At 34.5% G+C, this 17,015-nt stretch overlaps 1 protein-coding gene across 5 annotated transcripts in view; it reads left to right on the top strand.

Moving 5' to 3' along the window:
- SMCHD1 (structural maintenance of chromosomes flexible hinge domain containing 1) overlaps nt 1–17,015 on the top strand; it is a 229,644-nt gene that overhangs the window by 104,012 nt on the left and 108,617 nt on the right. For all 5 annotated transcript variants that reach the window (XR_008917679.1, XR_008917678.1, XM_056823757.1 and 2 more), the window contains exons 25-29: nt 4,259–4,486; nt 7,354–7,502; nt 14,370–14,458; nt 15,656–15,774; nt 16,840–17,007. Coding sequence is in view for 3 of the 5 variants with exons in the window: in XM_056823757.1 (XP_056679735.1) it covers nt 4,259–4,486; nt 7,354–7,502; nt 14,370–14,458; nt 15,656–15,774; nt 16,840–17,007 (753 nt within the window). In the remaining 2 variants the exon portion in view is untranslated. The remainder of the gene's footprint in view (nt 1–4,258; nt 4,487–7,353; nt 7,503–14,369; nt 14,459–15,655; nt 15,775–16,839; nt 17,008–17,015) is intronic.

Here is a 17,015-nt window from a genome sequence, read left to right as displayed (position 1 = left end):
GTTCTGAATATATTGGAGAGCCTATGCTCCGTCATTCATTTCTATGTAACACCTACTACTTGAGCACATCCTTTAATCTCTCTGGGCCTTGGTTTTCTCACTTATAAAATGAGAGACTTGGACTAGATGATTTTTAAGGTCCCACTCTATTTTTAAACCTATGAATTTTTTTTCCATGCTCCTCCAGCAAAGCATAATTGAGGGGTTCATGAGAAATCAATATCTGCATTGAATATCCAATCTCTTTTATTTATTGGCTAATTTTTTTTATTATGATTACTCTTAATTGATTATCTGTGGAAAACACTGTTCTGGGTCTAGAAATACAACACTGTTTTCGATAGCTTTGGAGAAGCAGAAAAGAATAGTTGGAATTAGAGCCAGAAGGGAATTTTATAAATAATTATTGAGGTAGGAATAAATAGTGATCTGAAGTTCATTTAAGGCACACAGTAGATCATTTTACCTGAAGTATTAGGTTCTTTTATAGCAGAGTTCTTAACATTTTGTATATGTTGTACCACTTTGGTAGTCTGTGGAACCTATGAATGTTTTCTCAGAATCACATTTTAAGTTATACAATTAAATACATAAGGTTACAAAGAAAATCAATTATATTAAAATTCAGTTGTCAGAATATTATTAAAAATAAGGGGTGGGGGCAGCTGGGTAGCTCAGTGGATTGAGAGCCAGGCCTAGAGACAGGAGGTCCTAGGTTCAAATGTTGCCTCAGACACTTCCTAGCTGTGTGACCCTGGGCAAGTCACTTGACTCCCATTGCCTGGCCCTTACCACTCTTCTGCCTTGGAACCAATACACAGTATTGACTCCAAGATGGAAAGTAAGGGTTTAAAAAAAAAATAAGGCTATGGACCCCACAGTAAGAACTCTCAGTCTCTCAGGAGAATAACAAACTATAAATTTGGGAATTTGAGGTAAGGAGACAGATTTGTAGTTTTTTTTTTTTGGAAAGAAGTCATAAGATAAAGTTCTTTGAAATAAAAAAAAGGAAAAGATAGTTAGTAGATCATTTAAAAAAATACACATTAGAGAACTGAAGAAAGCACAGATAATCCAGATACATTTGAAAGTTTCAGGTTGAATTTATTGTAGTTTTTTTAAAAACATGCATGCTATACATTGTTGTAGTTCACATTTTTCATATAATATTTTCCTCTTCTCCTTTTTATATGGATATGTTAATTTTTGGTGTTGATTATATTAAAAAATGCAAAACAAAAAGAAACTTAAAAGTAACAAATTAAAATTTAAAAGTTAAAGAGCATAAAGGTATAAAAATTAATGTGTTTTTGACAGATAAAAATCTAAAAAAAGTTGTCATCACTGTTTACAATAATTAAAATTAAACTATGAGTATGTTAGTAGTTGTAATAGCTTTATTACAGCAAAATAGTGATAGTAAGAGGCAGAAATGTAGGAAAGAGGTAGAAAATATTGCCTAGCTAAAAAATACTCCAAGTCTGGATCTGAGTGCCTCCAAACTGCAGATGCAAATTTTACCAGCCCACCAGTCTCCAGCCAGGCATTTCAACAACCAAAGACAGATGCCAAAGAGGCTGAGCTTCCAAGGGCGATCTCTCACACCAGGGAGGCAAGAATCTCACCAGAGTAAGCTTCCCTCTTTATCCTGAATCTCCAACCTAGAAAGCTGAATCTCCAACCCAGAAAGCCAAATCTTCACCAGAATTCAAAGTTTGAATCCGGAAACCAAAATCCAAAGCCTCAAAAAATGTTCAGTCCTCAAAATAGCTTGATCAGTGGAGGTGCTAAAAGACCTCAAAGAATCTCACCAGAGCTCCCATATGGCAAAAGACCTCAAAAAGAACCCTCAGGGTCCAAGAGACTCCCACTTATATGTAGTTTTTTTACATATCAGCTCACCTAGTCCCATCTCAGGAATCAATCACAGTCTCCCAATATGCCTAGCACTGGTGAGGGATAACGGGTGGGGGGTGGGGGGTGAGAGCAGTGCTTGCTTGTTTTTAGTCTTTTAGTATATGAACTTTTCTAGTAAAAGGTTCTTACTAATTAAGCGTTAATGGCTAAGTTAATGTGAAAGGCGGGGACTTGAAGTTCTTGATTGATTAAGTTAAAATTTTAAAAAGTTTAAATTCTCCTTCACAAAGGGAAATTGTAAAATACTATATATACAATATATAATGTAAGTGAAGAAAGTATTTTCAAATGAATTATTACTTTTTTTATTACCTAAATTATCCACCAAATTTCATCCCACTCTGACTCCTAGAGTACTTTTATTCACAGAAAGAATAATAAAGAAGAAAAGACAATTCCAGAAAAATAAAACCAAACAACATAAAAAAGTTTTCTTTTTTTACCACTTCTTTTTTTCTCATTTGAATTAGTTTATTTAGTCAATCTAGAACATTATCCCTTGGTTACAATAATCACATTATTTCCCTCCCTCCCCATCACCACCTTCCTACAGCCGAAACACAATTTCATTGGGTATTACTTGTGTCCTTGATTAGAACCTATTTTCATGTAGTTGATGAATGAACACCAGGATGTTCATTCAGAGTCTACATCCCCAACCATATCCCTTTGACCCATGTAATCAAGCATTTGTTTTTCTGTGGTGTTTTTACTCCCACAGTGTTTCCTCTGAATATGGATAGTGATTTTTCTTGTAGATTACTCCAAGTTGCCACTAATGGAGAAGTCCATTATATTTGATTGTACCACAGTGTATCAGTCTCTGTGTACAATGTTTTTCTGGTTCTGTTCCTCTCACTCTGCATCAATTCCTGGAGGTTGTTCCAGTTCCCATGGAATTTCTCTACTTTATTATTTCTTTGAGCATAATGGTATTCCATCAACAACATATACCACAATGTGTTCAACCATTCCCCAATTGAAGGGCATCCCCTCATTTTCCAATTTTTTGCCACTGCAAGGAGCGCAGCTATGAATATTCTTGTCCAAGTCTTCTTCCTTATTATCTCTTTGGGGTACAAACCCAGCAGTGCTATGGCTGGATCTTTGTACCATTTTTTAAATATTCCTTGTCCTCTATCTGCCAAAAGGAAAACACTCATATCTCTTCTTTGGGGAATTATAATTTTATATCATTAAATATCAATTGTCTTGTTTTTCTCCTTTCCTTTTATATCATTATAGTTATTATATATATATATTTTTTTCTTTTTTTCTTTGTTGAAAGCAGGGTCTTTATGCTTATCAAAAATGCTCAGGTGATATCATTTAACTTTTTTTAGTGAAACATAAAGGATTCTTATATTTTCGTTTAAAAAAAGGTTGTCTTTTGAAAAACTTTGATGCCATTCAGTAAACATGCAACATGACAATTGTTAGGGGGAGAAAAGGGATTTTTATAAAAGATTGGACCAGATTATTTAAGAATAGAGTCGCCAGGAATTGTATGAAATTCCAAATAGATTTATTTATGTACAAAATATAGAAGTAGCGAAAGTAAGAAAATGAGAGAGAGAGGATAGGGTAAGATATCTAGCCTATGCACTAAGTATTTTGCTCCAAACCTTCACTTAACCCAGGCAGGGCTTAAACAATGAAGCTTTGATCTTGAACTGAGGACCTGGGGGTGCAGAGAACCTCTCTCAAGAGGAGAGGTCTCTTCAGTGCTAGTGTCTTCAGAAAATCCAGGAAAGGAATCAGCTCTTTTCAGTTACTGTGTGCCAGTTCAAAGAGAGAGATTTAAGAACAAGTCTTACCAACTACAGGGTCTCAGGTCCAGTCAGCAGATTCTTTACCAGCCTCCAACTCAAACTCAGAATTCCAAAATATGAGAGCAGTGAGAAGTTCCAAGCATGAAGAACTCTCGAACTCCCAGAAGAAGTCCCCACAGGAAGTTGTAACTTCCTTTTAAAGACACTTTTTTTTTGCATCACTTCCTGTGCCTTCCTCCACTTTTACATCTAACAATGACCACTAATGCTTTGCTTAGGACTGCCATTGGGCAGTCAGGTTGATTGTGATTCGTCATGCACTGTTGCACATGTGGGTCACAGACCTCCCCCACTTGAAGATTAAATGGGATATTTACACTTTTGGTAATCTAAAAAATTGGCAGGGGAGTTAATTTAATCTTCACATAATAAAACTTGATAGTATAAAATAATGAAAGTATAAAAGTTAACAGGAAAACTTCTTTAATGGAATGCTGAGCTGTTAATTTATTTTAATATTATTTCATAGTAATAATCAGTTTTGTTTTTCAATTATTTTTTCCTTGTAGAGCTGTAAAGATGTGCCAGCTGTAGAGAAGACCATTAGATTGCTCCCCAGTAGCCATGTTGCAAAACTGCAGATATTCAGTGTAGAAGGACAGAAAGCAATTCAGATCAAACACCAGGATGAAATTAACTGGATAGCTGGAGATGTCATGCATAATCTCATTTTTCAGATGTATGATGAAGGAGAAAGAGAAATTATTATAACATCTGCATTAGCTGAAAAAATTAAGGTAAGTCTCAGGATATAGTTCTTCCCCAAAAGTTAATTTACTATAAACACTTAGTTTGGATTCTCTTTAAAACCAATGATAATACTTTCTCATTAGGAATAAAATTGGTATCAAAAACAATTCCAATTCAAATGCAGTAGCTTAAGATATAAATTGTAGGAAAAAGTTATTGCCCAATTTTTATCATTGGGCTTTGGTTTTATACTTTTGCCAAAAATACTTAAATTTTAATTGATTCTTTAAAAAATTGTATTTGTTTGCATTTTCCCTCCTCAATTTCTGCATTTCCTTTTGTAATGTTGCTGGTTGTGGTAGTACATGGGACATGGAAGCTGGTGGTCATCTGAGCTGTAGTAGGGTTAATTGAAAATGATTTGGTTTTCAAACATGAGTTCAGAATCAGTACAGTGTATTCCTAGGGTTGGGGTTGGATAGAATCCATTGAAAAGAGAACCATATGGTTCCTAAGAAAGTTGGAGGTCACAGAGCTTCCATGCTAATCAGTAGTGGTTTCTCAGGCCTTGCAAATATCCAGTTTACTTTTAGCTTAGAGGAAATAGGGAGAACCAGACTAAGATGAGTAAACAATAAACAAAAGAAAAGCAAGAGAATTGTTATTACCAGAGATAAGTGGTTAGATGCATTTTTTACATTTTGTACCTGTGACTTGTTAGAAGTTGAAAGAAAAAAGCTGACAAACGGCTTCAAGAAATTTGATTTATTTTTTAAAATATATCCTTAATGATTATTAGTGTGGTTCTATAGTTTTTCTGGATAATGTAAAATTGTAGAGATTCAACTTCATCCTGCCCTTTTCCTAAATATTACCTAGAACCTATTTTCAAATTCTTTCAGCTATAAATGATGTATATTTGACAGTTGTAACCTAAGTATTCCTTGTCTTCTATTACTCATGTATTTATGTCCATATAATCATGCACATTTCAGCTAAGATACCTATTTATTAAACCAGTTTTCTGAACACAATTAAATGCATTTTCTTCTTCAGTGGCCATTTATTCATCTCTCTCTCTCTTTTTTTTAAATGTAGCCAGTGTACAAGAAGGATGTAGACAACTTATGGTTAATATACAATATAAACCAGCATCTCTAGAAGATTTTTCATAGATTATGTTAGTATTTGATGAAACTGTTGAATAATAATAATAGTGAAGAAAAGTGAAGAAATTGCAAAGTACTTTTCCAGAATATAGTAAAGAATATTTTGGTGTGAATTGTTCACTATTCCTAATCTGTTAGTGAGTGCTTTTTATTTTCCATTTTATAAAATTTTTTTAAACATCTTCATTTCCAAGTATATTTTTCTTGCTTTCCCATCTTATATTCTTGTAGTGATGAATTTTTTTAAAAGGAGTAAATAATAGTTATATGGTTATGAATACTGTAGTTACTGACAAATTAACTTGATGTATTACTTTTGTTGAACTATTATTTACTCCTTTTAAAAAAATTCCCCTTCTACAAAGAAGCATGGAATTTTTAATTCTTTTTCTGGGGGCCAACTTTAATCATAATTTCATATTCAGCCTTGGATGGTTGTGGTTCTTTGCATTTACATTGTTATAGTCATGGTGTATATTATTTTCTTGTGTTAAGAGTACATTTTAGGGTTGAGACTGAATATATTTTTTTTTTAGTGTTCGCCAGGGATTTAAATTCTAAATCCCAATGAATTACTCAAGTCAGAATGGAATTTTATGGTGGTTTATTTGCAATAGAAGGAAGAAATTAAGAATGAGGGAGAAAGAGTGAAAGGGAAGAAGATCTGCTCTGGCCTGTTCTGAGCCAGGGGGCTTCCCAGAAGATTAAATGTAGCTTGGCTTCCAGCCACGAGGCCTCCCCCAAGATGAGGGCCCTCCTTGGAGGCTAGTGCCTCCAGAAAGTGCCAAGGAAAAGGGGAGTCAGCCTTATCACTCACCAAGTGGTCGTTTCAGGGAAGCAGTCTGAGGTCCCACACTGGAGATCCTCCAAGTCAAGTTCCACCACCAAAGATCCTCTCACAGGAAGTGATGCAAAATATAAAGGCAATTCTTTACATCACTTCGTGTATCTCACATGTACCAATGGTGGCTTAAACTTGGCTTTGGACAGCCCAGGGGGTCAGTCACTTGTTTCTGATTTGTCACTTGATCTCACACTCGGGTCATAGACCTTCTTCCCCCATACTCAGTCCTTAAGTGGGGGTGTACACATTCCTGGTTGCTAAAATTCTAAAGACTAAGCAGAGTGGAGTAAATTTAAAATTCACACCTGGTTCTTGATTACTTTGCTTTGCATCAGTTAATTTCAAACTTTTCCTGCTTTTTCTTATTATTCATATTCATTTTCTTATATTACTGTAATAATTCATTAATTCAAGTTATATAATTAGTATAGCACTTTCCTAATAAACAAGCATTTACTTAATACTTTATACAAATTATATCACGTGTATCCTTTGCAATAGTCTTCCAAAGTTGGTAGTTAATTATTATAATTCCTATTTTTCATTTGAGAAAAATATGACTTGCAGATGTTTACTAACTTGTTTAAGGTAATATATTTAGAATGGCCTTTAAATAAAACAAATATTGGTTAAATATCTATTATATGCACACTACCATGTGAGAAAATGTTAATCAAATAAGGGTAGATGTTTCCTGCAATGCCTGAATCTTATGGTTTAATAGTATTTCTGACTAAAAAATTTAGTTTTTTCCACTATGCTACATATCTAGGTTTCCTCCTTCTGAATTCTGCATAAGCTATAATATTCCCAGCAATGTAACCGTTCCGGTTATTTTTTTGTATGCATGTGTCTGTCTGTCTCTATACATAATCCTCTCATTTGTATTTTTCTTTGCTAGGTTAATTGGACACCTGAGATAAATAAGGAACATTTGCTACAGGGTTTGCTACCTGATGTACAAGTACCAACATCAGTGAAAGATATGAGATATTGCCAGGTTTCATTCCAAGATGATCATGTGTCATTGGAGAGTGCATTTACTGTAAGGTCTGTAGGCCTGGCTATTTTTCTTATTTTTATTCAATATATGTTCCTGTTTGTAATAAAAATAAATGTAAAATATGTGATAGGAAAAAATATACATATATATAAGTTTATATAGAATATAGTCAGTTCTTTTTAGGATTCAGCTATTCTGAAAATTAAAAAAATCTTTAGAAGTCATGTAGCCCCTAATAAGTTAGGAAGACTTTATTCCCAAAATGTGATAATAAGACTTATGACATTCTCAATTGAATGAAAAAAGAGCAGACTTTGATATTATGAAAGTTTTAAACAAACAATAAATCCCTATCTTCCCAGGAGCTTAAAAGCTTAATTTCTTAATGAAGAATATAGAATTTACAGAAAAGAAGTTTACCATGAAATGTTGAAAAGGACAAAAATGATATTCAAATATGCTTTGTAAATGTTTGTGGAGAAAGAAAACAATAGTTTTGATACATGAAGGAGCTGGCATCTTGAATGAAGGGAGAATAAAGATGGAGAAAGGAAGAATTGCATTCAAGTTACTTAGATTGTCATGGAGAAGGGAAATCTGTTACTACATGGAGTTGGATTAGGTGTTTTGAGCTCCTTAGGGAAGAGTATATAATCCAGTTAAGCTTAAAAAGTGGTTTATTTGAATGGTTGTAATTGAAATGAGAATGAAAGATAGATTAGAGCCATATTATAGAAGATAATAAATATAAGTCTGAGGAGTTTGTATTTCATCTTAGAGGCATTAATGAGAAGTCATGGTTTTTGAGCCAGAAGTGATATTGTCAGACTTTCGCCATTGGATGATTATTTTGGCAATCTTGAAGGATAGATTAGAAATAGTAGGGCTATCAGGCAAGAAGAACAGTTAGAGTTTTTTAGTAGAGGTGATAATGGTAGAACAAGCATCTGGAAATGGTAATAGGAAGCAAGGAATACATCCAATTCTTCTTGGAATAGTATGTTTTCAGACAGGAGAAATACAAAAGGTGGAAGGAAGAGAAAATAAAGAAGAATCATAAAAGGTGGCAGCAGTTGATATATTATAGAGAAATCAACCATTTAATCAGTCAGCTTTTCTTAAATGCCTACTATATGCCAGTCATTCTGCTCAGCCCTAAGGAAAGGCAAAAAGTAGTTTCTCTTCTACAGGATCTGAGTCTCATGGGGGAAACATGTCAACACTTTTGTACAAAGAAATTAGGTATAGGAGGAAGTCTTAGAAGGAAAATATTGAGATCAAGGACTGTGAAAGTCTTGTACAAGGTGAACTTTAGTTAAGACTTGAAGAAAGCCAGCAAAGGTAGGGGCAGAGATGAAGAGTGAGGGAATCTCAGGCTTGGGGGAAAGCTAGTATCAAATGAATCTTATCAGTCAATAAATATTAAGTGCCTCCTTTGGGACAGGCATTGTGCTAAGTACTTTATTGGTTATACCAAAAAAAGCTAAAAGATATTTTCTGCCCTTAAGGAGTTCGTAATCTCAGTGTGAGAGAAGATAGGCAAACAGATATATACAGACCAGATATATATATATATATATATATATATATATATATATATATATATGTATATATGATGATGAATAGGATATAATTAAAGAGAATAAACTCAGTAGAATTGAGATGGGTTGGGAAGGCAGCTTGTGGATGATGAGATTTTAGCTGGGTCTTAAAGGAAGCCAAAGAAGTCAATAGGCAGACATAAGGAGAGACATCTAGACATGGGAAACAGCCAGTAAAAATGTCTATAACACAAGGTAGCTAGGTTGCTCAGTGGGTAGAGAGTCAGACCTGAAGACAGGTGTACCTGGGTTCAAATTTGACCTCACATAACTTCCTAGGGATGTGATCTGTGCAAAGCCATTTAACTCTAATTGCCTGGCCTTTTTTTTTTAATTGAAAATTTTTTATTTAATTAGTTACTTTAGAATATTTTTCCATGATTCCATGATTCATGTTCCCCCCATAGCCAACAAGCAATTCCACTGGGTGTCACATGTGTCATTGACCAAGACCTATTTCCATATTATTAATATTTGTATTAGGTTGATCACTTAGAGTCTATATCCCCTATCATGTCTCCATCGACCCCTGTGATTAAGCAGATGTTTTTCTTCTTTGTTTCTATTGTAATGGTGAAGATAAAAGGAAGGAGGGAAAGAGGGGAGAGAGAGTGAAGGGATTGTTTCTCTCCTCCATTACTCATGGGTAGAGGTAATCCAAGTACAGTCTTGGAAAGCATGTGGCTTCAATGAGATGTCTTAAGAAATGGAAGACAGGAGACTGGAGAATTGATTCAATGAGGTGGCACTATGCCTCCTTCAGAGGAACTTGGGGCTCTGAGGTCAAATATGTCTCTATGAGGTGAGATGACCCTTTGTAATTTCCACCTCCCAAGGGAAACATCAACTGTCAGCCCCCAGGGTTTTAGGTATGGCCAACTGTCAAGGAAAGAATGGTGGTTTCCTTGGTCAGAGATACTGAATTACAGGGGTTTGGATCAACCCTCTCCTTGTGAGAAATATGACAAGCCCAAGGGTTTTGGGTTGTCACAGATAAGGATAGAATTTTAGCTTGAAATCCTGTCAGAAACTATTTTAACCCAGTTACCTTGTTTGATTATCTAAGACAGGCCCAAACCCCAAATTCAAATATTTCTTTTTTTTTTTTAATTTTATTTAGTCAATTTAGAACATTATTGCTTGTTTACAAGAATCATATTCTTTCCCTCCTCCCCTCCCCCCACCCTTCCCAGAACTGCAGTTCCATTGGGCATTACTTCTGTCCTTGATCAGAACCTATTTCCATGTTGTTGATGTTTGCACTAGGATGTTCATTTAGAGTCTGCATCCCCAATCATATCCCCATCTACCCATGTGATCAAGCAGTTGTTTTTCTGTGTTTCTACTCCCACAGTTTTTCCTCTGAATGTGGATAGTGTTCTTTCTCACAGATCCCTCCGAGTTGTTCAGGGTTACTGCATTGCCACTGATGGAGAAGTCCATTACATTCGATTGTACCACAGTGTATGAGTCTCTGTATACAACGTTCTCCTGGTTCTGCTCCTCTCACTCTGCATCAATTCCTGGAGGTCATTTCAGTTCACATGCAATTCTTCCACTTTATTATTCCTTTTAGCACAATAGTATTCCATCACCAACATATACGACAATTTGTTCAGTCATTCCCCAATTGAAGGGCATCCACTCCTTTTCCAATTTTTTGCCACCACAAAGTCCGCAGCTATGAATATTCTTGTATAAGTCTTTCCTTATTATCTCTTTGGGTTACAAACCCAGCAGTGCTTTGACTGGATCAAAGGGGAGACAGTCTTTTATCGCTCTTTGGGCATAGTTCCAAATTGCCTTCCAGAATGGTTAGATCAATTCACAACTCCACCAACAATGCATTAATGTCCCAACTTTGCCACATCCCCTCCAGCATTCATTACTTTCCTCTGCTGTCATGTTAGCCAATCTGCTAGGTGTGAGGTGATACCTCAGAGTTGTTTTGATTTGCATCTCTGATTATAAGAGATTTAGAGCATTTTTTCATGTGCTTATTAATAGTTTTGATTTCTTTAACTGAAAATTGCCTCTTCATGTCCCTTGCCCATTTATCAATTGGAGAATGGTTTGATTTTTTGTACAATTGATTTAGCTCTTTATAAATTCGAATAATTAGACCTTTGTCAGAGGTTTTTGTTATGAAGATTGTTTCCCAATTGGTTGCTTCCCTTCTAATTTTGGTTGCATTGGTTTTGTTTGTCCAAAAATGTTTTAATTTGATGTAATCAAAATTATTAATTTTACATTTTGTGATTTTTTTCCTAACTCTTGCTTGGTTTTAAAACCTTTCCTTTCCCAAAGATCTGACATGTATACTATTCTGTGTTCCCCTAATTTACTTATAGTTTCCTTTTTTATATTCAAGTCGTTTACCTATTCTGAGTTTATCTTGGTGTTTTCCCAGCAGTTTTTATCAAACAGTGAGTTTTGGTCCCAAAAGCTGGGATCTTTGGACTTATCATAGACTGTCTTGCTGAGATCATTTACCCCAAGTCTATTCCACTGATCCTACTTTCTGTCTCTTAGCCAGTACCATTTTGTTTTGATGACCATGTAACCATAAATTAATTTCGGTAGGATTGTCATTTTTATTATGTTAGCTTGATCAGAGCAGGATAGATGGTAGTGATAATCAGAAAGATAAATAATATAATGAAATAGCCATGGCAGCCATTTCAGTCTTCTTTCCTCTCTCACAGTTCTTGTAAGGTATCTTGTGACAGGGCCAGGAAAATTGGTGGCATTGGTGGATACAGAAATGTCATGTGCAAAGGAGACTTCTCATTTTGGAATATACAACCACTTTAATGTCTGTCTTCAGCACAATTGTCATGAGTGTCTATAACTTTGGCCAAGACCTGATCATCAGTACCTATGGTAGTACCAGTGTTATTTCTTCTTCTTCAACCATGTCCATTAACAAGTTTCTTCTTGTTATGATTTATAAATGGGACACCTTGGGAAATCACCAATGGTAGCTGGATGGATACCATCCTGAGGAGATCCTTGTTAGAACCGGTATCAAGAACTCATTGGCCTTGTCATCAGTGACTCCTCTCTCCTTAGTGGTTGTTGCCCCCACCTTCTTGGGATATGTGAGTGTTGATCTCCTACCAAAATTGAAGATGAGAATTGCAGAAAATGGGCCAAAATAAAAGTGTACAAAAAAAAGAAAATAACTTTATGGCTTAAAAGTTGAGTAGAAAGTCTGTTGCATTGTCAAAACAAGTTCCAAAGACAACTATAAGAAATGAGAAGCTCCTTTATCTCTTTAGAAAGACAAAATGGAGAAGAGAATACCAATTCAAAATAGCATTGTAGTTTGAAGCATAACAAGAGCAGCTTAAACCCTACCTGCCTCATATTCCCAACCATGCTATATAGCTTTAAGTCCTTGAACCCTATAATTTCAGTAGGACCAAAATTTCATATGGCTCACGTGTGAAAACTCCTTCCCCTTTATATGAGGATTATATTTTAATGTTAACAATAGTTTTGAGTTGACCATAATTGTGATTCCAAGATTAATAACTAATGATATCATAAGTGATAATGTTAATAGGCTTTTTGTGATTAGTGTAATTATTAAGGTTGAATTAAGTATATAACTGCTTCAAATTTGCTATATCATGTACCCTCAGCAATTATGGCCTTGAATTTATGACTGGGTCTCCATCAGTATAGAGGCTTTTGCCTTGGTTAAAAAGCCTGATGACATCCTGGTGACACCCCTTCACCTTTGTGTACCTCCTATACATCCTAGTATATATCATAAGGCTTTTTGCCCCACTTTTAGGCCTGGCACCTCCTCCTTGCCCTGATCACCTTAATGTACATCATCCTTGACATCATCAGGCTTGGAAAGTAGGATTCAAGCTCTCGCAGTACTCCCCTCTTGTCTATCAAATGACTTCTACCAATGAGAGTTATTTCCTGATTACTTCAACCAATCCACCTCTCTTTTTTTTTTTTATCACTTTTCTGAATTATTTCTGTATTCCCAAATGGCAGTGTGAAGTGGAAAAATGATGAGCACAACCAGCCTCATTTAATCCATAATGACCTATATGTAAGAAATACTGTAACAGACACCAAGCACATAGATAACTAAAAAAACTGATAAGCTTGTATGAAGACAGTGAAGGATCACAAATTGTACAGTCTGATGCTGTTCTGAATCCCATGAAGTATTAAATTTCATTGGACTACAACTCTGATGTGAGTTACCAGGATGATCTAATAGGCAAGAAGAATAATGAAATATCAGGCTTCTTTATGTATTTAAGATGAGGAATCTTAAGAGTTCAACTATACTCTGTTTTGTTCATACTATATTCAGAATTCAGTTCTGGATAATGCATTTAAAAAATATCGTAGTAAGCTTATGAACATCAAGAGAAGCATGATCAGGAAGATGAAGGACTTTTCATTTGTCATATGCAGTTTAGTATACGTCAGCATTTTTCAAGCCCTTACTATAAGTACAAGCCAGTACATTAGGTTCAGAGGATACAAGACTAAAATACAGTTTCTGCTCTCAGTAAGTTTACCTTCGTATGAGAATTGGTTGAAATAACTGTTGTTTAGCTTGGAGAAAAGAAAACTACAGGAACATATGGCATTTCTTACACCCTTGATAGTTGTCAACATGAATGTTAGCATAGACTTGTGCAGCTTTGCTCTTGAGAGTAGAATTACAAGCACGGTGTGGAAGTTTCTCAGTATCAAATTTAGGCTTGATGAAAGGAAAAAAATCTAATATGATTTTAGGTATTTGGTAGTAGGGTTTATTTGGGCATAGCTAGAATTAGTTGGCTTCTGAAGCCCATTCTAGTTTTAAGATTCAGTGATTTAAAGGAATCTATTCGATTGAGTTCAAGAAACATTTATGAAATGCAAAGGCTTTTTTTTGCAAAGCACTGGAATACAGTGAGAGATTAAAAAAAATGCCACAAGGAGCTGAAATTCTTCTGGAGGAATACACCATCTATGTGGATAAATAAGTACAATATAATTTGAGTAGAGGGAAGTTCTTTACAAACATTAGGGAATACTTCTTGTAGAAGGTGACATCTTGTTTGAGCACTGAAGAAATCTAATGAGTGCATAGTGATGAAGATTTGGATCTTTCTAGGTTTAATAGCTGATTTCTCTTTTTTTTTTTTGCTCACTTCTGGATTTTTACCTATATTGTTCTTGTTTAAGTTGACTAAGGGGATGTTATTGATAGGACAATGTAAATTTCTATAAAAATTTATTTTGATTAATGACTTAAGGAAAATATTATAATTGCTGAACTAATTTCAGACCACTGCCTGATGAACCAAAACACCTTAAATGCAAGTTAAAAGGAACAAAAACAGTACAAATGGGTCAAGAACTCCAAGGAGAAATAGGTTAGTATGCCATATTCTATGTTTTTCTTATATTCAAAATTTCTTATAAAACGACTGAAGATTTATAGATTCATTATTTTTAATAACCATATAAATATTATATATTATATATTATTTATTATATATAATATATAATATATTATATATTATATAAAATATAAAATAAAATCACATAAAAATAATTTTTAATAAAGAATCAATGAGAACTCATTATTTAGACACATGAGAGTGTATGATGAATCAAATATTGCTGATTTTTTAAACATTATGTAATAGAAAGAATATCACTCTACAAATCAATAGAACTGATTTTTTTTTCTTTGATGCCAGTAGTCCTTCCTTTGTAACTTTGTTGAAGTCACTTGAAATGCTTATGGTTCTCATTTTCCTGAGCTATGTCTTGGGGGGAAAATACTATCCATCTTTATTGTAAAGTGCAAATGACAATATGGTTTGTTCAAAGCATTCTTAATGATATACTTTCATTTTTATTTTAGTCCAGATGTGATCTCAGTGGTATAGAGAATTCTAAGTTGAGGAAATTCCCTCTTATGGCATATCAGCAATTGTTCTGCAGTTTAAAGTCTTAGAGAGCTAGTGGAATAGGGTTTTGAGATGAAAAGTGACTTGCCCAGGGTCACAATATGTTTGAGGCAGGAATTGAAGCTGGATCTTTTGAATGTGAGGTCAGTACTTATCTACTACTCCCTGTGCCTCATGATGTCATAGTAGATATAACAAAAATCAAATGGGCATACATTGATGCACCATATCTACGGAAATATTTCCAGATTTTTACTTCTTTTGGCCACGTTCTAAAACCCAGTTTGAAGAAGTGATATGCTGCAATTTGAAATAATTTACAATTCCCTGAAAGGCAGAAAGGTATAATGGCTAGAAAGCCAGGCTTAGAATGAGGAATATCTAGGTTTAATTCATCCCTCTGATATGTACTTGCCATGTGACCCTGGGCGAATTACTTCTTTTTTTCAGTGCTCAAGGCGATTATAAGCCTGTAAACTTGCTGAGAATATAAGATCCTATTCTGTCATAGGAGTTCCATATATGCTAATGAAACAATTGCCCCAGTATCAATCCTTATGCTTATAATATTAAGTTTATATCAGAATTGGTACCATTTTAGAGTTAATTTCATTAAAACAGCCAGGATAAAACATTTTCCTTTTGTTTTTAAAGAGGTAATAATTACAGATCAATATGGAAATCAGATTCAAACTTTCACATCAAATTGTTTAAACTCTTTGGGAGTTTCTGGAAATGGACTTGATAAATCCAATATGAAAACAATTTGGCAGGTAAGACTGACTTAAAATATTTTTTGTATGGCTTTTATTTGAAAAATGGATATAGTCTAGAAAGTAGATTTTTAATTTTTGTTCCTTTTTTCAAATGGAAATTCATGCATGTAGGTTTTCTTTGTCCATATATTTTAGGAAATTTGTCCTTGAAGTAGAGAGAAGGAGTAGAGCACCATTTGTTTAATATCACTATATAGTTCTGTATGATTCAAAATTCTTAAAAAAAAAATTGGATATATTATTGGGACTAATGACTTAGGAAACCTTGGTGCCATTTGTTGCTAATGGTAAAATTTCAGTGCTTAAGAAAATTCAATTAGAATTATTGTTTGCCCTAGAGTTATTATGCCCCTTGCTTTGTAGTGGTGGAAGACTATGGATATAGAAGTTCACTATGATATATTCTGCTTCAGCAACTCACAGTGGTTCTTTGTTGTCTGTCACAAAAAAGGTCAAACTGCATTGCCTGGCTTTCAAAGCCTCAATCTATATATTCAGATTTATTTTTCAATATCTTTCAATAATCTTTTAAATATTTATTGTTTTTTTCTCTTCATAGCACATACTTTTAATTAGGTGGACTGAGCAGCCTTGGATAATATTGCTCCCTAGCTGGAATATCTAAATTTTGCCTTTCCACGTTGTCTCTATTTCAGACAATTCTCATTTCTCCCCTCTCTGGATCCTAGCATTTAGCATGGTGCCTAGCCAATAGGTGATACTTAAGAAATGCTAGTGACTGACTGGATTCCTATTGCAATTACAATTAGTATCTTATGGTTTAATATTTAATTTATTATTTGTTAGTTTAACTACAGGAACTTCTACATGATTCAAGATCAATAAATAGTTTAGTGAGTGGTCTGTGAAGGCTTTGAGACCACATCTTAGGTTTGTTTTGCTTTCTTTTTGTGCCCAGCATAGTGCTGAAAAGATATTTTACCATGTTAAATGACCTAGATACGTCTACCTGAAAATGAAGCTGAATAAGAAATAATCCCCTTCAATTAAAAAAAAAGATTTTTAAGTGTATTTTTCTTTTTAACCTGTCTTTATTATTAGGAGAGCACACAGACTATAATTATAAAAGGCATAAAATTTAACCCAGGTCCTCCTGGAAACAAGGAACTTTGCTTTGCATGGCGTGAGTTTTCTGACTTTCTCCGGGTACAACTAATTTCTGGACCACCAGCTAAACTACTCCTGGTAAACTGGCCAGAGTTAACAGAGGTAAGTAG

Source organism: Monodelphis domestica, chromosome 3, assembly GCF_027887165.1.
Source record: "Monodelphis domestica isolate mMonDom1 chromosome 3, mMonDom1.pri, whole genome shotgun sequence".
NCBI classification, from domain to species: domain Eukaryota; kingdom Metazoa; phylum Chordata; class Mammalia; order Didelphimorphia; family Didelphidae; genus Monodelphis; species Monodelphis domestica.
The sequence above is the reverse complement of the archived record's forward strand: the minus strand, read 5'-3'. Positions and strand labels throughout refer to the sequence as shown.